Below are 27,450 nucleotides of genomic sequence, written 5' to 3'. Positions count from 1 at the left end.
TCCCGGCTCATCCCGCGCGGGTGGAGGGAGGCGGCGACACGCCGTAATCCCGAGCGGCTTCCCAGCGCCGCTCCGCACACAAAGGAGCGCTAAAGCGGGGCTAAGGCGCAATCAGGATGTGTAATTTGCCTGTAACCCATCCCCGGCCGGCGCGCGGGAGCAGCGTTCCGCGCCGCCCGCTCCCGGCTGCGTGGAAGGAGCGTTCCGCTCGCACGGACCGAGACGGGTGCGATACGGGAGCAGCCGGAGCAGCGCTCCCTCCTCGGGACAACGGCAGGGCCCTGCGGACCAGCGCGTCCCGTACGGGTTGTTGGGGGCCGACCTCCCCAAAGGCCCCCACCACGGAGCAGGGAAAAGCCCTGGCACTCAGCCCCGGGGCGGCTGCAGGGGTTGATTCCTGCTGGAGATCTCCGGAGTTGCCCCAACTGCTCTGGAATCAGAGTTCAGGGAAAAGGCAGGCGGAAAATAAAGCTGGACTGTGGTTGTAGCCCTGCTGGCTTCCCCCCATCTAGAAACCGATGGTAGTTTGAATATTAGAAAGATCCAAAGGGAAGTGAGTAAGAACTCATGAGACTGAAAGACAAAAGGGCTTGAGAAATAAAACCAAGGCAGGTTTTACTATTCCAAACGTCTCAGAGAGCTGCGGTAACAGCTTTCCTCCCCCGAATCACAAGCATCTTTGCTTTGTGTGGCCAGGTTCCTTGCGTTGCTTTATCTGGCCACTGGATTTATTCCACACCAGTGAAAGGGCTGTCTTGTTAAAAAATAACAACAACAACAAATATCTAGAATCTGGGATAACACAGAGTCCCCTTCCAGGCTGGAAGGCCATTCTGCAACTCAACGGTATGAAAAGCTAAAAACCGTCCATTTTCCACTATACATAGGGACTACATTTAATTAAATGTCACTCAGCTTCCCAGGGAAACACACTGTAAATGCCTAATGGAATAGCCAAGGAACTCCCCCGAGTACCGTGCCTTCACCGCTGGGTTCGACGCACCTAAAACAGCTCTTGGGCCTGGCCGCACGGGTCCCGAAGGGGCCAGCACCGCGCAGCGATTCCTCCCGCTGCCCAACCGGGCACTTGGGAAAACCTGCTTGTTGAACACAAAGCCATGCAGCCGGGTCTCGTGCAAGCTTGAATAGCATCCTTCCAGCCTCCAGAAGACGCAGGCTAAGAACGGCTTCAAACAGCAAGAGTTTGAGCGTGCATACCAAGGAAAAAGCCCCAAACACAAAGAACTGCTCCACCTTAGCCTTAGGATTAAGTGACTCCACAAGTATACGCGGTTGGCAGAGGGGAACGATAAAGTTAAGGTCTCTGGGAGGCCAAGGGGGGTTAGCAGCGGAGCAGAGCTCACCATGGGAGATGCCTCGCGGGGCGGTGCCGTGGGGAGGGCAGGATCACCAGCCGGCCTCACCGCGGGCACCGCAGAGCGGCCGGGTGAGCAGCCCGGGCACCGGCCCCGCGTGCGGGACGGAGCGGCGCTTCCCGGGGACATTCAGACGGGAACGGACCTCGGCTCCGAGTCACCCTCGGGGGGACCCCGCTCCCCGCCACGGCACGGAGCGGCCGGGTGCTCTGCGTGGAGGCCGCGCGCGGGAAGGACGTGGAGCCACCGCCACGCACGGATTACACGAAATCCATGAAGGATCCGTGCCGCGCATCTCGGCTTCTTCCAGCATCCTCGGGAATCTGGAAACGCATGGGATGCTCCCTGCTCCTGCAGTCCTCCCTGCTCCGGTCTCAGACAGGAAGGTCTCTTCACACACACACACACGGTTTCTCCAGGCATGACAAAATTAACTGGATAAATTAATAAAAAGCGTTTGCAAATCCATGGTGAGTACTTTCATCACGCACCGTTTCTCTGATTTTCCATTAACACCTCCGATATCCACAGCGCTGCCCTTGCAACGTGACTCAAAGCAAACGCAGCAGAGCTGTGCACATACCTGACTACATTTTCCTTCCATCCCAATTTTCTAATCTTTTCATCCACCCCCACCCTTGGGCATCTTTTGCTTGAAGAGGTTCCTTGCAGCGCTTGATGGCAGTGCACTAGTTACATAAAAAAGGATCTCAAACAATTAAGGGTACAGGTACAGCTACTTTTTGCTTGGGAATGTGCAGATGAGGTTATTCAACAATAACCAGGAGAGAGGGAAGGACAGATCAATTAAGCCCAAGTGAGATGGGTTTGGGCAAGAATTTGAGGCTTGAGGATGACAAGTGTCCATAACCCTTCCAATCTGCCATTTTCCAAATTCTGCATTTCCAAGCTTTGCGGGAAGCCAGGCAAGGACACACAAGGATGCTGAGGAGAGCATCAGGCCCTGATGTTAAAGGTTTCTTAGCGAGCTGGTGCAGTTCCTGTGAGAGCAAACGAAAAAAGACTCTTGGCATAGGGGGAAGGACGGGCTGCTCCGCTACCCCGGCTGCAGTAAATGTCTCTTAGCAGCCGAAATCTGGCCTGCTTCACTAATATCCTACAGCAAGCACCCCTGTCAGCCAGTGTCTGGAGGTTCTGCCGTGTCTGACAGGCACACTGAGAAGAGCACGAGCCAGCAGTTTTCCGAGGGACCGGTGCCTCGGTGCTCGCACGAAACGCACTGCCAACGGGCAGGTGGAGACGCGGCCGTGGCCGAGACGTGACGGCTCTGACTTTCAGCAGTTCTCAGCACCCACATCTCTGGCCGAAGGCAGCAGCAGGGCTGTGGGAGCCCCGGGAAGTGGGTTAGTGGGAAGGAGGAGCAGCGACACCCGTATCCCTCCTGTCAGCCGCCTGACAGGCCTGAGCAACCTCTCTCCTGTCCCCGCTCCGTCTCGGAGCGCTCCTGCGTCAGCCGCGCTAGTGCCCACAGGCACCAGCGGGAACAGGGAGACGTGCAAGGACAGTCCTTGTCACGGACAGCTCAGAACCTACCACCGCCTCGCACGACCCCATCATTAAAGCCACGAAACAAGTCCCGATCGCTCCCCGAAAATGAAGCAGAAAGCAGCCCACACGGTCTCACCTCACACACACCGACGCACAGCGGAGGAGAACCAGAGAGGCCAGGAGCTGGCACACTGCTAAACCAACGGCCATCGGGGACATCCACGGAGCAGGCCCGACGCGCGCCGCTCCTGGGGCTGCTTTGGAACCCACGCTGGCCCCAAGGGCTGGCGCCCGCGCGCGCCGGCTGTGACCCCTCACGGCTTGGGAACGGGCCAGGCCAACACGCGTGTCCCTGGAAGGAGCCGAGGGTTAAACTCAACAGAACTGAACCCAGCCGAAGGGCCACGGCTACGCCAGACACTCAGAGCCTCCGTAAAAGGATGTGGGTTAAGCAGGGTAGCCAAGCAGGGGGCCTCATGTTCTCTACTCAAAGCAAAGGAATGTGGATCCGAGCAGAGCCATGTGAGCAGCCACCCTTCGGAGCGGGGCTTTCAGCAGGAAATGAGCTCTCCAGCAACCGGCCGCCTGGCGCTGGGCTCCGCAAGACCCCGCGGCAGCCGGAGGCGCCAGGGCCCGCGCCGGGAGCACCCCAGCAGCGGCAGCCCCTCGCCCTTCCCTGCTCGCACACTGAGGAACACCCCGGCACGGCCGCGACGCGGGGTGATGGACACGGCCCGCGCCGGCCTGCCCTTCCCAGGCCCGCTTGGAAAGGGGATGGCCCATTAGGCTGAGCCTTGCGCTCCAACTGCTCTAATTTAAGCAAGAACCAAAACAGCTTCAGGCAACAGCTGGAATCCAAGGGTTGCCAAAGAGGGTGCAGCATGGAGCATTGCTCCTGGTTTACAGAAGCTATTTCATCCTCCAGATGCCAAGCTCCACTTGTTAAAGAGGCTAGTGTTCTTGCTCTCAGAGGCTGCATGGGGAAGAGGAGATGAAAGAACAAAGGACTGAAGATGGCAGATTACTCAACTTCTGTCATTTGTCTCTTAGGTCATCTTAGAAACAATCAAACCAAGCAAAGTCATTACTCCAGTATCTATGCATGTGTTTATCTGTTATATTTATCTGCTAAATACCTCCATAACCACAAATGAACGGCCTGTTAGACCGTCAACAACTGCTTTTGTTCATAAGACAGCACAGAAAGTACTGCACATAGACACAGAACAGGGTCCTGGTATTGCCAGGCAGGCACCGATCAGCAATATCTTGAAGCTAGAGCTGCAGAACTAAGGCAGCAAGGAGAGGAGGATCAGGCCCGTGACAAGAGAGCAGGGAGCTGGGAAGAGCCAGTTGGATTCAGTTCTGCTTCGTGCATCATCAGGGCGGTTAACAGCTAAATTACATTTCCAGACTCACCATGGCCGGTTGGGATGTACAAAGCAGAAGCAGCACCATGTGATTTACTGATCCCAGCCGGAAAACTGCAGCACTGGCGTTGAGAACAGCTTGCAGTGAGACTCATAAAGGAGCTAGTTTGAGAAAAGTCGTTGCTAGGGACTGGGTGATGGGACCTCAAGAAGTTCTGTTCATAGTGTGAATTCTTGGACCAAAACTGTGCTTTTAATATAGTTCATTTTCTTCATTTATCACTCTGGGTAATCGGGCATCATATCCTCTGAGTCAGTGGCAAATGATGGCTTAGCCCTGTGCCTCCCACCTGCTTTTTTGTTGTTATTTTTGTTTTAAAGGAAATAGTCTCATTTCATGGCTAGAATTTTGCAAGTGTCAGTTTGGATAGTCCTTGAAAATTTCTTAGTTAATCCTTGCAACACTATCACAACACAATCACCCGGCTGCTCCTGTTTTTGTTAGGAGGCTTTCCCAGGCTTGCAGGGCTTTGACTGCCGCATGAGGAGCGGGAGTTGTGCTCAAAGGCAAAGGAAGGAGCAGCCTGGGAGCACTCAGCACTCACACAGAAACCAAACCACTAAAGCTACAGCCAGCGAGTCCTTCAGCCAGGACACCTTGCTTTGAACAGAGACCTGCCAAGTGCGATAACCTGTTCAAAGAAAGTCCTCAAGACATTAACCAGCTCCATGAGCCACAGGAGAACTAAAGAGATTCTTTAGGATACCGGGACACTTTCAAGAACTTGTATACGCCAACCTTTTCCCTTCCTTTTTGTGCCCATTTCTCTCCTTCCCACACCCCCTCCAGTATTTTAGGGAAACATTTTATGCACAGTAAACTTGATCAAAACCTACTGAAATTACTGGAAGGAATATGGTGCTTTTGAAGTTATTCCCAAGGGTAAGGCCAGTAAAATCAAACCCGAAGAATAAAGCAATTTTGATTTTGCACTTAAAAGATAGGTAAATTCACTTGCTCACTAGAAAACGTGGAGAAACCCTCCTGGCCCCATGCCAAGCTAGGGATAAGCAGGGCTCTCCATCTCACCAGGGCCGCAGAGGCGCGAGGCCGACCCGCTGCGAGGGGCCGGGGGTTTCGCGGCGCTCCAGCCTCCCCGTCCACGTTCCCTGGAGACAGGAGCCCAACGGGGCCTGCGCTGGGCGCCCGCTCCAGCGAGGGGTTCGACCGGGATGTCCCACCCGGCCATGCCTCCAACGTGGCCATCCCGAGGGGGACGCCGAGTTACAGGCCTTATTTTCTATCGTGACGGCACAAATCAGACCGACTCGACCAAAATCAGCTAAAAAAAGCGTCCAATATCAGACTCAAGCACAGCCAACTGACTCTGAAAGACCAAAGAGCTTTTGTTTCTCGGGGGCTAGCAAAAATAAACACATTAATACATAAAATATTTTCTAATACCCTGGGAACATTTCTAATCAATATGTGGCTTGCTGCCATAGAGGATTTTTTCCTTCCAGCCACCAGAACCTCATGACAAAGAGAGCATGTCTCATTTATGAACTTAGCTATAAATACTTTTGCTAACTGCCATTTAGGAATTTCATTTCCTGCTTGAGCAAGTCCTGTTGAAAGAGGCAATTACCAAATTTGTTTCTAGTTATAGAAATAGATGTTTGTTGCTGCCCACATCTGTTTCGACAGACAAATTGCCAGTCAGGGCCGCTCCATGGAGAGCAAACACTCCATCCAGGGAGGGCTTTGCCACCTCTCCAGAAAGCTAATAGCAATTAAATGGATTGGGTTTCCAATTCCCACTTCTTTTACGCCCTATCTCTCACTGCAATGGGAGCTGCCTCGCACTTGCAGGGCTCGTAGCGCCCAGCTCCAGGAGTCTCCATCGCGCCACGCGCTCCCGCCTGCTGCCGAAGGGGCTCCGAGGAATTCGCTGGATTCGTCGCCAGGCTCATGGAATCGCAGCAGCGTTAGCTCTGTACGTCCCGCAGGTGCAGGATGCTGTACTCGTGCTACGCACATACGAACACGTCAGCGGCGCCCCTTCCTCACCTAGGAAGCCGCGAGGTGGAGACCGGCCCATTGGGCTCCATGGCACTGGCGGGAACGGCTCCGGGAATGCCGGAGACTCGGGTTTCCGGCTATGAACCGAGGCAGCGGCGCGCACGGGGCCGTAGCCTCCCGCGGCTGTGTGCTGCGTGCGACGGTTTTACTGGACTTCCTTCCCATCCACCCTCCCTTTTCTTCTTTCCTCCACCCTGTTTGCCCCTGGAACGTTTCCATTTCCACATTATCCACGGAAAACCATTTATCGGCCCATTCCCACCTGGCTGCAGTGCTGGTCTCCAGGACGTGGGCGCTGACTGTGGCCAGTGTGGCGGGCAGGGGACAGGTAGGACACATAGGGTCGAGGCCCAAACGGGTCCCCAAGGACTCCCCATGCGGGGAGCCCTTCCTGCAAGGCCGTGCTCGGAGCCTGGTGCCCGCAGGGCTCTACACGCGCTGAGCTCCCCAGCCCCACGCAGGACGGGGTGGAGCAGAGCACAAGGCCAGGAAACCCCGTGACGGAGCGGGGCCTCCTGCCAGCCGGGGACTGTCCCCTGCCCGAGCCGGGAGCTCCCGCACCCTCTGCCTCGCGCAGCAGGCAGCGCCCAAAGGCCCCTTCGCGTTCGGAGCGGCACCGGGAGCCCCATCCTGCCGCACACGCGGGACCGTCCATCCTAAGGATGGGAACGGCCACACGCGACTGCCCCCGGAGAGCCCCGGGATCACGGGAAGGCCGCGGCTCCTCCAGGGCTCGCAGGACCCGCGGCGCCCCGGGCACCCCAGACAGCGGCAGAAACTTGGGAGCAGACGGGTGTTGAAACACGGATTGAGCAAGAGCAGCAAAGCCACAAGCAGAGTCGTGACAGGGCTATAAACTGACACCGGATTTCCTCAGCCGCGTGCAGGGCCTGAGCAGCGGGACACCTCTCCTTTCCATTCGCAAGCACCCCTATCTTACACACATTTATTGCAGCTTTCTGCTCGTAACAGTGGTCACACTTCACAAGGCAAGATACTTCTGTGGAAAAAAGTAAAATCTTAGTGATAGACAGAATCACGCACTGCAGAAGAGGGCAAAACGCACACGCGTGCCCAGCCGTGGGGCTGTCCTTTGCTCCCCACTATACTGGGGTTCTCAGAGAGGCCTGAACGTCGCCAGATGGGAGAAAACGAGAATCCGTGCTTGCGGCCACATACCCCCCACATTTACACAGATACTGTATTATTATTATGTGTGTGTTTATACACATATATACACACACACAGATAGAAATGCACGTATACTCAGGTCAAGAAAAATGAGGGCAAGGTGAATAAAAATGTCCCGGGTGTGATAAAATTAGAGGAGAGGGTAATAAACTTGCACCTCAGTTGTAGCAACAGCCCCAGGAAGGATTTAAAGAATTCTGGAGCAAATATTATTCTGGAAGGTTTCTCTTTCATGGTGCATTTTGCACCTGTTTGCTTTCAAGCCCAAAAATAAGTGATATTTCTCCCCATCTGAAAAACCGAGAAGCTTTTGCCTAGGATGATTTTAAAAACGGAGATGTTCTGGGGCTCCCGCAGGCTTCCCTCGCTGCAGCCCATGCAGGACAAGCTCGCGGCGCCCAGCTCCTGGTGCCGGCAAGGACAATCCATGGAAAATCCACGGCCCGGGCAGGGCGGGCGCCGCACGCTCCGTGTCCCGGCCCGGCGCCGGGGTGACCTCCCGGGTCCTCTGCCGCGTCCCGCGGAGCCCGGCAGCTGCCTCGGCACCATGAGCCGGGTCGGGGGCACGGCGGAGGGGGCAGCGCTCCGAGCGGGATTATCCGCCAACACAGCTTGTCCCCTTTTCACCGCATTTAACAATAAAGCGGCAGCTATAGCAACGGGGTTAATTAATGCGTCCGATTTGCATAACTAAAACTCCCGGCCCATTCAAACCGGGCTGATATTTTCATTCTTAAACCCGGCCTGCCAGCCCGCAGCGGTACCGCAGGGGGATGCGGGCCGGGCGCGCGGCGCGGGACGGCGGCACCCGCAGCACGGCGGCTCCGCAGGCGCCGTCCCCCCGAAAACACCGGCGACGGCCCAGGAACGTGCTGAAAAACCAGGGCGAGAAACGGGGACTGAGCACCCTGAAAAATAAGTAAATAAATACGTGCATAAGTAAAACAAGGGGGAAAATAAGTGATTTCGCAGGGATGGAGGGAGTAAAGCGCATTCCAAGACAGAGGGGGTAAGAAGATAGGGAATGTAAAGGTTTCAGACTATCGTATAACCAGAGGGGGAAATGTCTTCTCACCACAAACATGCATCTGCATGATGTCTAGACAGTCATAAAAAGGGCAATTAAAGTACTGCAGGCTGCAGTAAGCTAATGTCTCCTCTCCGAGTCTAAACAGTCAAAACACACTGTGCTAACGCGGGGGGGTGAAAAGGAAAAAAGGAAAAAAAGAACAACATGTATACATATGTATATATATAGAGAGAGAGAGAGAAAGGCAAGTTTGTAAGAAAAAACGTTCTGAAATCCAGCTTTAAGTAAGCTGGTAAATTAATTCAACCTTGTCAAATCTTTGCCTTATAACATATCAAATATTCCGCCTGCGTCCTGTCTAGACTGCGATAACAAAGGGCATTTAAAGCCCTGCAAGATGCGCTGACAGAGTGGCCATTTAAAGATGCAGTATTGCTTTCTCCATCTAAAACGATTTGTCAGATGGAGTTAAAATGAAAATGATAAGTAATCACTCTGGTTCACAACCAACATTTAAAAAGGAAAGAAAAAAAAAATCCAACCCACAGCCCATAGATAGAAATCCCACTAAAATCATTCCAATATGTCATTCCAGCGGGATTTGTTTGGCATTGGCTTTTTGTTTTGTTTTGTTAATGAGACGTAGCTATCTTCATGCAGCACATGCATTTCTAAATAGGAGCAAGCTTTAGGAAGCGAGCGCTCAGCTGTTAATTGATTTACCATGATACAAGTTGATGACTTAAGTAAGACACTGCTAGAACGCAAGGGGTTAACAGCCAAACGGATTTTTTTTCTGCTTCTAAGAAAAGCTGCATTTACCCTTGCAAGCTCCAGACTTAAAGTGAATAAAATACACCCTCACATAAGAGGAGCTGGTCGCCTCCAGCAACGACACAGCTCAACCTGGAGTCACTGTCCCTCCTCGGGAGGGGAGGAAAGAAAAGTTAAGGCAAACTGTGTGTGTGTATAGCATTTTTTACCGAGAGGGGACAGTTTTCTGGAAAAAAACAAAAGCAGATATAAGTGCAGCTAATAGCAGAGAAAACTCAGGTTATCAGAAAGCCCAAATCTCCTGAAATACAGGCAAAAATTGGTGCTGTAGCTTAACAGGACCAACTAACGACGCCCATGAGCGAGCGGAGACAAATCTGCACTCTGGCTGGATTAGGGACAGGTAACCTAACGAGCACCCGGTTATCACAAAACGCAATTCTGACTTAAAGATTTTATTGTGAGATTGAAAGACGAGAAGCCCCTGGCGGAAGGGGGAGGTCAGAGGCCCACAGAGCGTCTATTCAAACCGCATCATATGGTGGCTGTGGCGGGGAGCCGCGCGCGGAGGGAGCGCTGCAAGTTCACAGCAGGGTTTACTACAGTTTATCTCTGCTCCTCGCCCCGTAGCATCCCACCAGCATCTCATTTGCACCTCGCTCTGCCTCCCCACCCTTGTTTCTTAATTATTATTTTAATAAGACTGTTTCCAACTTCACTGCTCATTCCGCAATAGCCCAAGGGCTACAACTGTTCATTAGACAGAATTTCTGTTCTAATTGCGCTGACACAGATGTGTAGGTTATCTGGAAGAAATTACTAAAATGAGCAGTAAAGAATGGGGCTGGATGCGTTTTTCCCTTATGAAGAGTTTAATTTAACATGACTCCCCCCACGCCCCCGTAAACGGCACCGCTAAACACAGCACAGCCCGTGCAGGGGAATTGGCCTCTGCTCGCTCCGTCCAGGTGCCGCAGAGCCGTTCTGGGCCGTGCGTGCCCGGCGCTGGCGGTCCCGAGGGAAGTCTCTTAAGAGCGCGTTGTTAGCTGCGGTCAACACCCACCTGCAGAACGACCCGCTCACACGAGCGCCAGGTTTTCCCTGGCAAGGAGCAAAGCGGGGCCCAAGAGGCACTTTGTGCACTCTGGTGTCTGCAGGAAGGAGGCACCGCGGGGACCCTCCGCGCTGGACACCGGGAGAGCAAACCGAGGAACACGGCGTCCCTGAGCACGGAAGCAACCCACGGATGAGAGAGCACGGAGGGGGAAGCACATGATACCGCACGGTCTCCATCCGCACGCAACTCTCAATAGTGGCCATACTGCTAAAAGAAAGTCCCGGGTGAAGATTCAGTTTTAATAACGCTGCATGTTTGCCCTGTCACGGTTTCTGGTGACATGAGAAGCAATTCAGAAGCAAGACTCCTTGGCAAGACCTTGGAAACACCGAGTCCTGGAGGGGAAGGGGGTGAAACTCGCAGTTTTAACGGCTCCCACCCATTCCCACAGCAGCATTTCAGAGCTGCACGTTCCAACCCTGCTCCCTGCGGGATGTCAGGACCACAGTGGGACGAGACTAGTGCGCCGGGTTCCCCTCCTCCGTGCCCGGAGATGGAAACCATGAGACAGAGGCTGCCTTTGTAAAAATGTCATCGCTTCGGCTTAACAGCGCCCAGGCCTCGAACCTGCCAAAGCAGCCCCGCCGTTTACGTGAACTTCCTCCGCCACGCTCGCTGGCAAGAGCCACGCACAGCACAGCCCACGGCTCGTGCACAAACAGCTGCCAGCGTTATTCCTGTTCAAGAGCCCTGTTTGAGCCCCACACGCTCGCTCCTCGCACATCATGCACACACGCAGCACACCAAGCGCAGCAGCGAGCCAGACCCAGCATCACTTCATTTCTCCGAGAGGGCTGCCTAATAAGGGCTGCAGGTTTTGGCTCGCTGCTATTATTTAATAGATTTTAATTCAGTAATAAAAAGCAGGAGCCTGCCAATTTTCTGTTAGGTCTTTTTTGCCAGAAAAAAAAAAAAAGAAAACGGTGCGAGAAACTTGCTACCGACTTATTTATTTAACAGTTCCCTCTCGCTCGGCTCCTGCCACCCCGAGAAGGTGAGCGAGGAGCTGCCCCCGTGACAGCGGCACAGACGGGGTCGCAGGGCAGCCGAAGGTGCAGGGCCGGGCGGGCAGCGAGGGGACGGGAACAGAACGATGCACATCAAAGCTTCACTTCCATCTCCGAGCACAGCTGAAAGCCACCAAGAAAGAATGCTCCTTCAGCAAAACTCATCTTTGATTTAAAAAAAGAAAAGAAAAAAAAAATCTAAGTGCTGCATGACAAAAGGTCTGCATAAAAAAGGCATGAATCTTTCCTTTGTTGCTAGGGGACTTATTTGCTTTATATCTGCCGAAAACCTTTAAAATATCACTATTATATTTTTAACAAAACCCCGTGACTGGAACATCTCGTGTGCTAAAATTCGAGGGAGCAGCACATGCGCTCCACGCGCCCCGCTCCGCCGCTCGGGCCCGGGTGCTTCTTGGCAGTTTGCTCCAGACTTATTGGCACGGGCTAAAAGGGGGTTATTCAGACCGTGTCAGCTGGGCCTGCGAGAGCCGGAGCCGGGGCGCCCCGGCCCGCGATCCTGTCGGGGGATGGCTGTAAATCTGAGCGTGCTGGAGGAGCGGGGGGCTCCCCGCCGTGGAGGGAGCGCGAGCTGGCAACGCTCGCCCACCTCTGACCTTCCCAACAAAAGGCAGCGAGAGCGTCTAGACCGGGCGTCTGAGGGCGGGTGAAGGGCCGCATTGTGCGGCCACACGCGGCCGCGCTGAGGCGACGCGACGCGACGCGCGGGGCCGGGACGGCGGCGCTCCCTCCGCCGCGGCGCCCTGAGGAGACCCCCGCGCGGAGAGGACGCCGGCCCTTCCCGCGTCACACGCGGAGCCTGGACGGCCCTGGAGGTCCCTTTGCCTCCATGTATACTGCACGTGCCCTCTTCATGTTCCCAACCGCGAGCGGCTCACGTGTCCCCTCAGCGGGCACTGCCAACGCAGCGAGCGCAAGCAATGCGCTGCCTTGTGTAAAACCTTTTCATTTTGCTTTCACCGTTCAGCTCAGTTCAAAGGGGACACGTGAAAACGGTCCCTCTCACACAAGCCTAGTGACATCAGGGACGAGCCTGGCCCTTCTCGGGCGACCCCAGACAAGCCCCTTTGCGCCTCCGAAACGCAGGTGCTCCAGGCACAAAAACACTCAGCAGATATCCTAAAGAAATACCCTAAAATGAAAATACCCTAAAGAAATGCTAGAACTGATGGCAAGCAACCACCAAAGAACTGGTTAAAAAGAAAAGAAATCCCAAAGCAGTTTTCCAAAGCACCCCTGCAACACGATGAAATAAGAGCTCCCCGTGGGTGACGGGCCCTGCTCCCGCTGCAGCACCGCTCCAGGAACGGGCGGAATTAGCAGCATTTCCTGGCTGTGACAACCGGTCACCATGGGACTCCTGACAACTGCTGTGAACAGGAAGCGCCTCGTGGATTACAGAAAAGTTTCTTCCTTTGCGTTACTGAAGTCTGCGGCTCCTACGTGGGTCCTTCACAGGTTCCTGCAGCAGAGGGATAGGCAAAGCAAAAAGCCCAAGCCGCTAATAGAGTTTCTGTAGCCATTAAAAGCCCACAGCCTAATGAGAGGTGCAATATTAGCTGCCTGAATACGCTGAACTCAGAAGATGAGAGGAGCTCCGTTCCTCACTTCGCTTCCTGACGACACGTGCGCCATCTCCATCTCCCCCTTCTACCCAAAGAACACTCAAGGACATGGAGTTTCTTCTCCCCCCTCTCTCCATCGCCCCCATATTCCACCTCCACAATGCAGTTTCTCCCACAGCAATTTCTTCCCAGGATGCCCCGATTTGCAGGGCCAGCCTGCCCAGAGCAGCCCACGGAGCCGGGGACGGCAGTCGGGCGCTGCAGGGAGCCGGGCCGAGCCCCGGCCGGGCGCCGCGCGCTTGCGGAGCAGCACCTGCCACTCGAGCAGCTTCGCTCTTGGAGCAGTTGCATGGAGACTATTTTTGGTACGCGTGCACAGGAAGACTGACAGATCCTACAATGAGACTTTAGCAGCAGCATGCAGCTATGGAAACAAACCAATTTGAGCTAATATAACCAAATACCCAAACTCACAACAATGAAATAAAGGAATATGTATATGGGCATTTTCCAGGTAGAGCGTTGCCCTGAGCCTGACCCGGCTTCTAGGAAACAAGTGAGGTCTGTGTGTCAGCTCGGACACATGACATCAGTAGAAACCGAAATCAGACACTGCACGTTCTTCTAGTCACATTTTTTGTCTTGTGAATTTTGCTTTGTGCAAACCCTCTACCCTGCCCGTTTATTTCAATGAACGCCACGAATGCATCTTCCCCAGAATCAGTGGAACTGCTCTGTGGTGAAGGCAGCACCTCTCCACCCTATACACCCTGTCCCCCAGCTACGTTCTTCCAAGAGCAGGAGTGTCGGCACTAAAACCCAACAGAAACTGCTGCACATTTCTAGCTTTGCTCTCCGCTTTGAGGACAGGACTATCCAAACTCCTGTCTGGCACTCAGCTGCCTGCTCCTCATTTGGCAGGAGATGAGACTCGGCAGAACTGAGTCCCTTTCAAAGAGCCCAGCAATTCACATGCCAGCTCATGGGGATTGCAGACAAGGTCCAAATGGGGACATTCAGGAGTCACCAAGAAGAGGAATTGGGAAGAGAGAGCAGGTTAAAAACCACGAGGGGAATAAGTAACCAGAGGCCTGCGAGCCCCCCTTGGAGCCGCCTTGCCGCGGCGGTGCTCCCGGCCCGGCGTGCAGTTTGGAGAGCTCTTCGTCTCCACACCCGCAGAGGCAGCCGGGGATCGCCCGGCGATGCCAGCGCAGGGCTTGGCTGGTGCTGCCCCTCGCGCCCCTGGGGCTGTGTGAACCAACACGTCCCTGGCGCCAGGCTGCCCTAGCCGTGGGCACAGGAGCCCGGCGCCGCGGCAGGGAGCTCCCGCACGCTCCCGTGGGCATCGTGCCCTTGTCAGGACTGGCAAACCCACCTTCTTGGTCACGCTCCGGATTCCTCCCTTCTGCCCCCAAATCTCCCGCTGGGCAAGCCGAATTTCTCAGCAGCGGATGGGCTGTGTAGCTGGGAGGGGATGGAGAACCCCAGGTTCACCAGCATCCTTTGGAAAGGGCTCCTGTCCCTCTGCAACCCCCGGACAACGCTGGGAAGCTGCCGAATAAAACGCTCGGCAGATACACGGATTCCTGCTAACATCAGCCCAAGCCAGAGCTGCAGATGAGGACCCAGACACCAAGGGGAGACCAAAAGCCACCGGACACAGGGAGCTGGGTCTGACAGCAGCTCTGAGCAGCCCAGCAGGGCTCCCTGCGCCTCCGCGCGCCGCTTCCCTCGGCGAGGTCTGCAAACACGGCTCTGCACCGCGCTGCGCTGCGCAGTTAGCAGCACAACCACCAAAACGGGAAACAACGACAAAACCCGCCCGAGTACAAGTTTGTGACAAAGGAGCGAGTGACTGGAGACAGCAGGGCACAGCTCCCTCTCAAGAAATACTGTATTTAATTTTCTGCTGTCTACACTCTAAGAAAAGCACAAGTTTTCACTTGAATCTCTTGTTCTCTCTCTCTGAAGGATAAGGGCACACACGAAACAGCACGGGGAAGTCCAGGCAAAGCTGCAAGAGCAGCAAAGCCAGGGCCAACCCTGTTCACTGGCTTCCCAAATCCCCAGGAGGGCGGATGGGAGCAGGGAAGCAGGCCGAGGAAAAGCTGGGGCTGATTCACAGGAACCTCCTGAGGAGCAGACCCGGAGGTAGAGCTATTACTGCATTAACATAAAATAAATCACTTACCCGCACCGGCCTTCCCTGCGGACTGCAGCGAGCAGCCCCGCCGCCGTCGGGGCCACCCTGGTCTTTAAATAAAGCTACTAAAGTAATTCTTTTCTATCTCACTTTAGATTAAGGGTTTTTTTTTTTTAAACAAATGCTTGATAAAAGCCTAATAAGGAATTTGTAGGTATCACAGGCTTATTAAAGATCTGAGGGCGGTCATAGGGAAAGGTCATGAGCTCTATTGACTTCTTGAGCTCTGTAACAATTGATTAGCCATTTATTAAAATAATTTATTCAGCACTTCCTAATAGTGGGCTCTTCCCCGGCCGGTTTGGGCAGGCCACATTTTGCTCAGAGGCCTTACTTCTCGGGTACTCTCCAAGTCAATTCTAAACCCACAGAGATCCACAAATGTTATGGTGACAATAAATACACAAAAGCCAAGGGTCTTCTGCAAGCAGGCTCAGCTCAGACCCAGCCGCCTGCTCCAACACGGCCACCGCGGCCGGGTTTTGCCGGCGCCGGAGCAGGGCAGACCCTGCCCAGCGCAGCAGGAGTCTGACTGCCACTGCCTGAACGCAAGCAGGTTGCCTAACTGCTCCAGAAAACACAGCCAAAGCCTCTGCTCATGGAGAGCTGCTCGCTAGTTCAGCAGAGCAAGGGCACGTGGAAGAGCCTGCACGCTCCACAGGACGTTCAGCCTTTGCTGAACAACAATCCCATCCCGGATTCCCAACGTGCAGACAGACACCGGAAGATGGAAACCACCCAGATTTGCAGTATTAGATGTCACTGTGCATCTTTCCATACCCTAAAGACCAAACACCTGCTGCTCTCAGTGGACGGAAAGGCACCAGTGCGTTCACTGCCGGCAGGGCCATGCAATTTGCAGCCCGTTTCGTCAAGAGACCAACAGCAGCTACAGTCCCGCGATCGGCCCTCGCGACTACATCGTGACAGCTCCGGAAACGCTTCCCTCGCCCAGCTCACCTAGAAAGGTGCGACCCAAGAGACCCGTGCAGGAAGGGCGAGCAGAGCAGAGCCACACGAGCCGCTCCGGAGCGGCCGCTCGTCCCCAGGGCCCCGCCACGGCCGAGCACGGAGACACCCGCACCTCCGGAGAGACCTCCGCAACGCCCAGGAGAACCGGGCGCCCTCCAAGGCAGCCCAGCCACCCCCGCGAGCAGCCCCCAAGCTCCTTCCACGTCGGAACACACACGGTCCCTTGTCCCTCCTGGCCATGCCCCATTCCCACACGGCTCTTTGGACCACTGAAGTCCTGCAAGGTCACCAAGCTTCTGGGATGCTGCAAAGCACCCTCACATGTCCCTGCCTCTTCCAGGTGCTTTTCCATCACCTCGTGGGACATTGGGCGCTTCAAGGCAAGACACTCGTGGGCTAATGTCCTTTCAAACATGGTCATCTCTGCAAACATGAGCTGCCAGACCGCAACGAAACACAGAACTTTCATTAAACCCTGTCCCAAGCAAGCAGGGAGACATCACGGGGCGTTTAACAAGACAACCCCAGGCCGAAGCCTCCCACTAAAATCCAGCTGACATTCCAGCAGAGGAATTTAAGTGAGACACAGACTGTAAGGAAACAAAACACAATCAGGAGCAAGACAAGGCATTCTCAGCAGGCCGCGGCTCCGCAGGCAGCACTGCCGGCAGGACCGACCAGCCCGCGTCCCCGGGAGGAAGGCAGCTCCTGCAGACCCCGCAGCCGCTGCTCCACGAGCGGGCGCGCGGCCGCAGCGTCCTTCTTCCCTCCTTTCTTTTTGATGATGAGGCATGTAAGAGCTGTCTGTCGCTGATAACAGCTAATTGGTACTAATTAGTACCTGCCACAGCCATTGCCAAAGTCCTATCAGCCGATAAACGTGGCCTTTACCCCAAGAGCAACCCGGGTTCCCAGTGATTGGAGACACCAAAGTGCCGGCGGCTGCGCCCGGCACCCAGGGAGGCAGTTGAGGAGGTTGTATTAACACATCATTCCTCTTGAGCCAGGCTTAACAGGGACTTTCCCAAGCACCCGAGAGGGCAGAGATAAGCAACTTGTTCACCCTAGGAGAAGATTAAGGGGCGGAGGAGCCCCGTAAATCACCGTGGCAGCTGCGTAACTTGGGGTCTGAAGGCTCAGAGTCAACTCAGTGATTTTAAGTGACCCTGATTTAGAGGAGCACGTTGGGACGTACTGCAAATCGATTCCCCCGGCCGCCCCGACCCCAGCACACGCGCTCAGCTCCCCGGCGAGCACCGGCATCGCCTCTGCTGCGGTCGCCAAGGGCAGAACGCGGCGGCGGCAGCGACAACGAGCCCAGCTCTTGGCACGGCAGCTCCCTGTGATGGACCCCGCTCCGCGGAGCGGCTGCACGGGGGTCTCGGCAGGGCCCTTGGCGCCACGCGGGGCTCCCGGGCACCGCGTCGCGGGCAGGACGCGCTGCTGGGCACGGCGTCTCTGTTGCCAAGGATCTGCAATCCTGTCTATTCACCGAGAGCCACCGAGCAGGGGAGGGGAGTGCATCCCAGCAACATCTGGAACGCATCCCTTCCTCCGCCTATATAGAAAGGAAAAAAATCATGCCCTATTCTTTTGGAGAAAGAAAAGTGATTATATAGAATTATAACACTGGAAGTAAGATGATGCAGAGAAGAGCAGAAATTTTCTCTGAAATGCTGTTTGGACAATTCAAAAGGGATAGTTTGGAAGGCGAAACAAATCATAGCTCAGCTTTTCCACCATGCTTTCCTTCTTTATGTTGGCTAAGACATTTAAGAAAGCAATGGAGATTTTGCTTCTCCTCCTTGCAAATCTTCTATAAACAAGCGCAAACTGCCCAAGTCCTGGCCACTTGCAGATCCACCAAATAAAAACGATTCTTCTGATTTCCCCAATTTTCTGTGGGAAAAGCGTCTCGAGGAGGCAGCTCTCAAGAAGTGGAAGAGCAACTTGTCATGCTCCATCTCTCCAGACAGGAGAATGGAAAGGCTTTAAATATAGAAACAGGAAAGCCCATCTGAATTAGCTGGAGGATGCGAGGTCAAGACACGCTGTCCTTCGCTTCCGCGGGCTCCGGCAGGGCTGGCGCCCGGGCCCACGACACCCGCGGCTGGTTCCGAGGGGGTGAAGCAGCCTCCAGGCGCCCAGAAACACCCACAGCTGCTAACTTACCTCTGCCAGAGCAGCCGCACGGAGCCGGCCGGGCGCAGCGCGGCGGCCTCGGCACGCGCAGCGGCAGGAGCTGGAGTCCTTCACGTGCGGCACGAGGGGAACGCGCGGCACCTGCGGGCACAGGGAGCGCGGCCAAGGGGCAACCAAGGCTGCGGCCTCCCTCTGACCGGGGCGGCTGTGCCGGGGCTGGCACGCGTGGCCAAGGGGCAACCAAGACTGCGGCCTCCCTCTGACCGGGGCGGCTGCACGCGGTAAAGGCTGCTCCGAGCACCGGCACACGGACTCAGGCCCTCAGCACCGCTGCTCGGCATACGGCATTGCACGAGGACGTTAAGCTCAGAAGCCATAAAATTCACCATGCAACAAACCCAACTGCACCTATTTTCACAACACTCAAATTAAGCTCGTATTTAAGCCCCCTCTCTTGCCCCCGCGCTACAAAAAGCATTTCTCCCACTCGAAACCCGCTCTTTTAAAGACCTTTTTGCCTCATTTAGTAGGGGTTTAACAGAGGTCTGCACGTCCCTGGAAGCACAAGCAGGGCAGGCACGCGGCTGCAGCATACGGTGGGATCCTTCCTACTGCAAACAAGAAGAATAGGAGGCAACACAAAGCGCCTCCAAAACCAGAAACCTGCTGAGCCTGGAGTGCTCTTGTGGGCTGGAGAGCAGCAAAACCCCACGGTCAAGTCAAGAGAGAAATTCCTCAACATCTGCAGGCCCCTGTTAACCCACGCGGGGCTGAATTAAACCCGCTCGAGCATCCGCCCTTCAGATTTGAATGAGCTACTCTCAGAACTTAAATTAAATAAAGGCAGTCATATTTTTTCCTTTTTTTTTTTTTAACTGCACTAATAAAAAGCACACAGCGCATGTATTAAATCGAGGCTGTCCATTATACGGTTATTGTTCCTTACAGGTCAGGCCTGGATGGCAGGGCAGTGGACGTTGGGAGGTCTTTATCAGGAAAGCCCATGGGAATTGTGAGGATTAAAAGCCGTCGGCGCAGCAGGAGACGTCTGTAACCCCCAGTCCGTGCAGTGCCCCGCTCGCAGCGTGCGGCACCTACGGCTCCTGTGCCAACTCTGGGGCCAAATGCACCCTCGAACTCAAGCAAATTCCCATTACGGTAGTGCCAGTGTAACAATAAAAGAGAGGTTCTTCTTTATTGTATTATAATCACCACAATTTAAGATAATTCTTATTCTGAACTGCGTGCAGCAGGTGTTGGTAAATCATGTTGTCCCTTAAGTATCCTAAAGGTATAAAACTTCACAAAGTGCTTTCAGAGCTCAGTACGGACAAGCCTATTTATATAAGCTGGACTAAGTTATCGAAGCTGAGAGACTGCATGCGGCACGGTGGAATAAGAGTGGAGGAAAATCACAAACAAACTAAAAACACAGAGACACAGGGGGACGAGTGGGGCCTGCTCCTCCAGCAGGCAGCGGAGAGCGCAGCCTTCACGGACACCAACTTCCCGCACCTCAGGAGCAAGCACTGAAGACACTGATGATCTCCAGTTCCTGATGAACCAAGTTCCACCGTGCTACTCCTCACAAAGTGCCCAAGAAATCCCAACATGGGTATAAGGCTAAAGCGTGCACTAAGAATCTGGAACGAGTCCGGTCTTGGGAAGCCCCAAACTCAGGATTTCACCCCAGCTGCTGCCTCAGGGTCTTCCCTGGAGACACCAGCCAGGCCTCACCTCCACGAACGAGCAGGAGCCACCAGCAGCACCTCTGCGAGGGGCCCGGAGCACGCGGTGCCGCGCACCCCAGCGCCGCGCGCGGGGACGTTGGGACATGACTCCCTCTGTGGGGACGTCACTGCTGCTGCGGTGACCAACAGCAGGAACACTCAAACGAAGCTGTTCCAGGTGAGGTCTGCGCGCTCGCTCAGGGCAGCGGGTCGCCGTGTTGGCGCGTGGGCCCCGGGCAGCGCAGGGCCCAGCTGCCCCGCGCGGACGGAGCGGCGCGAGGAGGCCGCGGCTGCAGGACGCCCCTTCGGAGCACCCGTCCCCGGGCTCGGCGGTTGGACGTCTCGTGGGAGCTCTTCCAAACGGCACTGCTCCCTTCCCACTCGCCCTGCAGGTAAACCTCACATGTGGCTTACACAATCTGTTGACTTAAATAAAGCAAGGCCAGAAGAAGAAATCTGTTCAGACATCAGAAGAGGCTCATCAGTCCTTTGGGCAAAGTCTGGGTCGCTTCCCCCTCGAAGAGCGTTTCGCCTGCTGTCTGGGGCCGCCTTCCCTCCGCGGGCGCACACGCAGCACAACGGGCAGAGCTTGCAAATCCTCAATAAAAGCGCAACAGTGACAATGTTGCCAAGTTCTTCCATATTTTTGGCCAGCAATGATGCTTAAATTCAACTTACAGAAATTTAAGTCCACGAACTTTGTGCTTCGTTGCTCCTTTAGACACGGAACACAGCAGAGCAGCAACCGCACGAGTCTCGCAGGGCTCAGGGACGCGTGGCCACGGCCGAGCAGCGGTTCCGCTCCTGCCTCCAGCTCGCACACGTGAGCGCAAGGCGCCCTCCAAGACCATCACATGCTCTACAAGTGCAACACGACCCTCAACTTCTGACCGTCCCCAGGAGCTCCTGGACGGGCACTAAGGCTCCTCGGCGAGCCCTCCAGAGCAGCCGCACCGAAAAGCCCCACAAGTACTTTGTGACCCTACTGCTGGGCTTTGCTCTTCCTCTTGACCGCCTCAACGCCTTCCCGCCCCACGCTGAGGCCCCGCACTGAAGTGCCACCGCTCCTGGGGTCACGCTGCCCGCCCGTGAGCACGGCCGATGCGACCTCTGCTTCCCCCAAAGCCCAGGCTCTCGCTGAAGCCACCGTGAAGCGGGTGCAGCCAGAAGAGCTTCTGTTACCAAACTGCAAAGGGGAAACAAAATTAGCTCTCACAACTAGTAAAACGGGATACAGGCAGGGAAAGGAATTTCAAAAGATGCACCGTGGTCACCCAACCACCACCGTATCTACCAGGTGTTGCACAGCCATTCTGCCCAGAATGCAAATGCCGGGCGAGTTTTTGTCCAATTTCTGCATGCAAAGGATATAGTGACTGAGGTCTGCAACAGGAAAGAGCAGGAATTCACTGCTCCAAACACTCACACATTTAGTTAGAGTCTAAATCTTGCGGCAGGCAGAAGGGACGAGCATAGCGGTTACCATGGCAAGTTCCTTAAGAGGAAAAACTCGGCACTTAACCATTCTGCATTATCAGGCCTGGGTTAGCATCTAAACTGGACCTACTGCAGGATCTTCAGCAATGAGCAGATGTGGTTTTTGAGTAATGGTTAGTGTTACTTAACTGGTTATATTCACTAATGTAATTGACACCTATTCCATCATCTTTAATACACCCACTTCTTTCTCCGATACCATAAATAGATTAGAAAAGTTGCTGCAGATGGCCATGACCCCATTTGTTTGTGCACTTAGCCATGTATGAATCACTCTTGGCTTGTAGCAGCACTCTGGAATTACTGAAAGATAACTAGTCGGCACAGACACCAATAAATGAATCATGCTTTCCACAAGACCAAACCTTTGGGCTTTTACAGACTCCAATTACAAAGTAAGAAGAAAAGAACAAAGAAATTACTCAGCCTATTTGCACAAAGTCATGCAGAGTTGATTCACAGTTTTACAGAATTATTACTGACAATCGTTTGCAGGGGGCTAGAGCAACAAACCAGCTACTTGACATATTGGACAGAGTGAAGACATGGAAAAAAAAAAAAGTCCCCAAACCACGTCCTGCATATATTTTTGAGAAGCTGTAACGATTTTTGTGCAGGTATCGCTTTCCATTCTCGGTATGTCCACGCCCGGGGTTGGTCGCTCCCCGTTGTCCCAGGTGGAGCTCCGCTTTGCTGGCTGGCGCACGCGGGCCATCCCGCTGCACCCGCAGCAGCAGAGCGGCGCCGCGGCCCGCGCGTACGGCAGGGCACGGCGCTCACACGTGCAAAGCGCTTCCCACTCTAACCACGCACCTTGGAACACACACTGCAAGCAAAAACCAGCCAGGCAGAGCCGTTTTGTTGAGGAGATGTGTGAGGCTGAAGGCCCCACGAGAGGCACAAGCGATCCGAACACCGTGAACATCCACCAGCACCGACAACTTGCAAGGTGAGTGTCAGACGACGTCCCAGATCTCTCTATGAAATGCTACACGTGTCACATATCTCCACGAAACGCTACCTGTGACAATGGTAACATATATAAACAATGGTGCGTTTGCATAGAAAATAATTTTAAAATCACGGCATTCTAGAAGGAGCATAAGCCTAGTCTTACATCAACCAGAAATATAAAGCCTGATTACTTGCGGAAAAAGCAGGTATTGCATGAGCTGCCACCTTAGCAAGCACCGACCAAGCGCTGCGGCCTGCGAAACCCCGCGGCGACGACGCTCTTTCCCGTCTCGACGCTCTCCCTCTCCCTCTCCCCGGCGGGAGCGCGCGCTGGAAGCAGGAGCTGGTCGTGTTTGGAAGCTGCTGAAGCACCCCTGGACTCCCGGTCTCAGCAGGGCAGTGCAAGGCTACGAGGATGCACGTGCTAAACACGAGCACAGCCCTTCCTAGGGGGAAGAGCAGGAACCCGCGATATGAGGTGAATGTTGAGGTGATCTGCAGAGCACACTGCAGCAGAAATGCTAACGCAAGCTCTGCTTTCACACTGGAGACATTTCAAGGGACTCGCAAAGCTTTGATAATATTTAACATCTCTACTAATTTCCTCTTTGGTGTAATCATAAATTTACCACACTAGCCAAAAGATCTGGGATGAACTACAAGTTCTAGCTGGCTCCGAAGCAGACAAGAAGAATGTCTGCTGTTACTATTTTCTCTTAAAACATACCTCTGCAAAACTGCCTTAAAATGAGGGAAAAAAAAAAAAAAAAAGAAATTGTGAAACTGTCATTACAAAGAAGCATTTAAAATGCAGATCAAAGTGCTGCCGTGGAAGCTGTACTCCTTGCCAAATCATCAAAGCTCTCTTTACTCTCAACAGCTCCCCAAATCCTCTGATTTGGATGATAAACTTCTACAGTTGAAATGTATCTGCTTAAAAAAAAAAAAAGGAATAAAAAGAAACAAAAAACCATACACCTCTCTCTCGTTTCCAATTACTTCATTAATGAGTTCATTTTAAGCTATTTTCTTACATTATGAAATCAGTGCAACTTTCAGTAATGCCTGCGCACACAAAATAACCCGGTTTTTAGCACCGAAAGCTTTTCGGAGCACAGAGGTGCTCACGCACCGGGTCTACGGCCGCATGCGACGCTCCAGCTGCTGCAGGTCTCCTTCCCCCGGCGCCGGGACGCCGTCCCGCGATGTCCCACCATGTCCCACCATGTCCCGCGATGTCCCGCGCTCGCGGGCTGCCCACGGCCACTCACGGACCTTGTGCCCTACGGCAGGGCGGGAGGCTGTGACCGAGCCTGTGTCCCAAACACCGGCAAGGTCCCTTCACTTAGGGTCACCAAATCCCGGCGGATGCCATTACCCGAAACACGACCAAGCGACACGACGGTGCACCGAGTGCGCAGGAAAGGAGCGAGGTTCTCATCACTACTAGTGGCACTCTGCACCCTGGGGCTCCTCTCGGAGACATCTCCTCACCTCTACCCATTTGTAACTTCCATTTACAAATTCATTCTCAAACTGGACTCATCTGGCCACCAACTGCCAGCCTGGAAGCCTACATGGAAAGGGAGCAGCCGCGAGGAGGGAAGCGGAGGGGCCGGCGCTCCGCGGTGCTCCCCGCGCCCGGAGCGCTCAGCGGGCGCTCGCTCAAGTCCAGACGCGTCCCGGTGATCCCAGACCCTGCCCTGGGAACGCCGGGCTCTGAGGAAAGCAGGACAGTTGCTATTTAACCTCACACTTCCCGACGCCAGCCCTCGAACGCTCGGGCTCTAACAACCTAACGCCAGGCAGGGCAAACCACAGGGCTGCTGGGGAGGGGATGGAGGATTCCCACCGCCTTCCCGACCCAAAGGAACGGGGTTGTTGGGCCGAACTTCCTCCCGCAGACGTGCTGCCGTGCCGGCCCAACGCAGAGCCCGCCACGCCAGTCCCCACGCTGCAATATCCGCGATCCGGGGTGCCTGCTGCAGCGCACGTCGCGGGGCCCTGAGCGACCGCGCGCGACGGCAGCACAGAGCAAGGAAGAGAAAAAAAAAAAAAAAAAAGTTGGACTACTTTTCCTCCCATTTCCTCCTCCATGTCCCTTAACGCTTGCATGCAACGCTGACTGCAAAATACTAGGACACACTCAGCGTCTCGAGGCGGGAAATAACACCCGATTCCCAGACGCAGAGCAGCACCGCAGGATGCCGAGCCCAGCGGGGCCGCCAGCCCCACCAGGACGCGGGCAGAACCCCCGGTGCCGGTGCAGCCGGGCCGGGGTAGCACAGGCTGCACACGCCGGCGTGCACGCGCTGAGCTCACTGAACACCCGCGGCAGCCCCCGACGAGCGCTCGCCCGCGTGGGAAAGCTGGGGAGGAAAAAAGGAGAAAAACGGGGAGCAAATCCGCGCGCTGCAGAACCCCTCCCTGCGCGGCTCGGCGATGGCTGCTGACAGCGTCAGGGAAGGAGCACGTCTGCCAAAAAAGCAGTTTGAAGCGGAAAGGAGCCGGGCTCCGCGGCCGAGCCATCTGCGTTTGGTTTGTTATTAAACCAAGGAATGTGAAAACCTAGAAGCGCCGGCCTTGGCCGCAGAGCCGCTCTCACGGTCGGCCCGAGCGGCGCAGACCTCGCGGCTCCCTCCGAGCGCCACGAACGCGGCGGACGGGTCCCCTCCGCAACCGCCCCCCAAAAAGCCCCGTTTTGGCCTCTGGCACCGGGAGGAGGGGAGGTGGTGCCACCCTGCACAGCGGGCGGACACGGCTCGGGGTCCCTCCAAGCCCCGTGAAGACAGGGTGAATAAAAATGAAGGAAAAAATGAAGGGAAAAAAAGAGGAAAAAAAAACGTGAAGAGAATTTATCTCAGGGAAGCTCAACTCCGTCCCTCCTACAGAGCTGAGCCGGAGGAGGTGACCACACAGCCGGCCCTGCAACGCCACCAGAGCCCCCCTCTGCCACCCGAGCACTGCCACAACTCCAAGAACCCCCAAAACGGGGCACGCGACGGGGGCAGCGAGGGGGTCGCTCCGCGCGGCTCCACTCGACCCTGCGCAAAGGCTGCGAAGGAGCCTCCGGGCAGGAGCCGGCGGGAGCAGCACCCGGATCCCGCAGGGCACCTGTGGCCTCTGCCATCCCCATCGCGACCGGCCGCGTCCCAGACGGGCACCTGCCCACGACCAACCTCTGCACACGGAACGGGAGGGGGAAACAGCTATTTAAGGAAAAAAAAAAGGAACAAGGAAAGAAATTAAAACACTGAGTTGTTCCCACAAAACCTTGTGCCAAGAGTTGGAAGAGAAGCTTTTTTCCCCCCTTCAAAAAGCATTACACATGTTAATTTGCAACTTTTACCATAGTCACAAGCCTTGATCAGACAAAAAGTGAAGTCTCTGCTCCTCCGAATTCTGCAGGACACAGTTCCCCTCCGCTAACAGGCTGGCCCCCCAAAAAGGAGCTGCATCTTCATCATTTCTACCCGCGACTGCTATGCGCGTCTAGCCCGGCCTGCTAAACTCAGGGAAGAATAATGGTCTATTCAGTACCGGTAGCGTTAATAAAAATCAGGCAAATCCAGCTTAGTTTTGTCTGAACACGCATGAGATTAAATCAAGATTAAATGTGCAGGCAGTACAAAGGGGCTGGGGTTTATGCTGAAACGGGGGATGAGCACATCGGAGCGGCCGGGATGCGCGCGGCAGAGTCGCTCCGGGACACGGCACCTGGAGCGCCCAGGGGGACAGCGGGAAAACCGCCCGGAACACCGAGGCGCAGGTGCCGTGTGCGGGATGCGCGGATAAATCAGTGATAGGAGCGGTAAATACAAGACACGTATCAGTGTGCAGCCTAGCGAAGGCAGCGGGACGAGGTCTGCGCTGGAAGCGGACGGATCCGCGGGCTCCCTCCTGCCCCATCCCTGTGCTGGGCACCAGGCTCTTTCCCAAGTTTCCCTTTCCATTTTGCACGGACCTGCTGGGGTTTCCCGGCGCTGAGCGCGGTGCGGGAACCCGAAGGGAAGGGAAGGGAAGGGAAGGGAAGGGAAGGGAAGGGAAGGGAAGGGAAGGGAAGGGAAGGGAAGGGAAGGGAAGGGAAGGGAAGCGGAGCGCCGTGCGAGGCAGGCGCCGATGCGGCTCGGGCCCCGCACTCCGCGGCGCGGGGGTCGCGCGCGGGGCCGCGGGACACGCGGGAACTTTCCGCGCCCGGCGGGGGTCACGCACACGGACACGCGGGTACTTACTGATCTCCATGCTCTGGAACAAAGACCTTTTGCAGTTGCATGTGCAGGACACATTGGGCTGAAGAGCTACGGCCGTGCTGTTCAGACCCATTAAGTTATACATTTAAGACAACAAAAAAGAGGGGAAAATAAAAAATAAAATTAAAAAAAAAAAGGCGGGCGGGGAAGCGGCGGCACAAAAGGACGCGGCGGCCGCTCCCGGGGCAGCGCGGCGCAGCCGGCTCCTCCTCGGCGCGGGCGGCGGGAGGGAAATGCAGCTGCGACCGAGGGAAGGAAAAAAAAAAAAAAGGAAATTAAAAAAAAAAAGCGAAAAAAAAAAAAAGCGGAGCGGAGCGAGCGCGTGTCGGGGCGCAGCGCCCCCCGCAGCGGCGGCGGCGGCGGCGGCCCGGGCAGGCGGGGCTGGGCGAGCCCGCCCGCTCCCGCCCCCCGCGCTCCGTCAAGGCCACGGAGACGCGGCCGCCGCGGCCGTGACGTCAGCGCCAGACGGGGCTGCCCCGCCGCCGCCGCCGGGGGCGGAGCGGGGCGCGGAGCGGGGAGCGCGCGGCGCCCTGAGGCGGCGCGGGGCTACCTGGGGCGGGGGCGGCGGCGCGGGGCGCCCTGAGGCGGCGCGGGGCTACCTGGGGCGGGGGGCGGCGGCGCGGGGCGCCCTGAGGCGGCGCGGGGCGCCCTGAGGCGGG

The 27,450-nt window shown here is 55.5% G+C and overlaps 1 protein-coding gene across 1 annotated transcript in view; it reads right to left on the bottom strand.

Annotated features, from left to right (window-relative positions):
• The window catches only part of PMEPA1 (prostate transmembrane protein, androgen induced 1), a 38,612-nt gene extending 11,543 nt beyond the window's left edge, over positions 1–27,069 (bottom strand). The window contains exon 1 of the mRNA XM_088528147.1: positions 26,774–27,069. Within this exon, the coding sequence (XP_088384273.1) occupies positions 26,774–26,876 (103 nt within the window). The 5' untranslated portion in view covers positions 26,877–27,069. The remainder of the gene's footprint in view (positions 1–26,773) is intronic.
• Positions 27,070–27,450: the final 381 nt, after the last annotated feature.

This window comes from Tinamus guttatus, unplaced genomic scaffold (assembly GCF_059628265.1).
Source record: "Tinamus guttatus ecotype Peru unplaced genomic scaffold, ASM5962826v1 Tinamus_guttatus_pri_ptg000027l, whole genome shotgun sequence".
Lineage (NCBI taxonomy): Eukaryota > Metazoa > Chordata > Aves > Tinamiformes > Tinamidae > Tinamus > Tinamus guttatus.
This window is presented reverse-complemented; position numbering and strand designations above follow the sequence as displayed.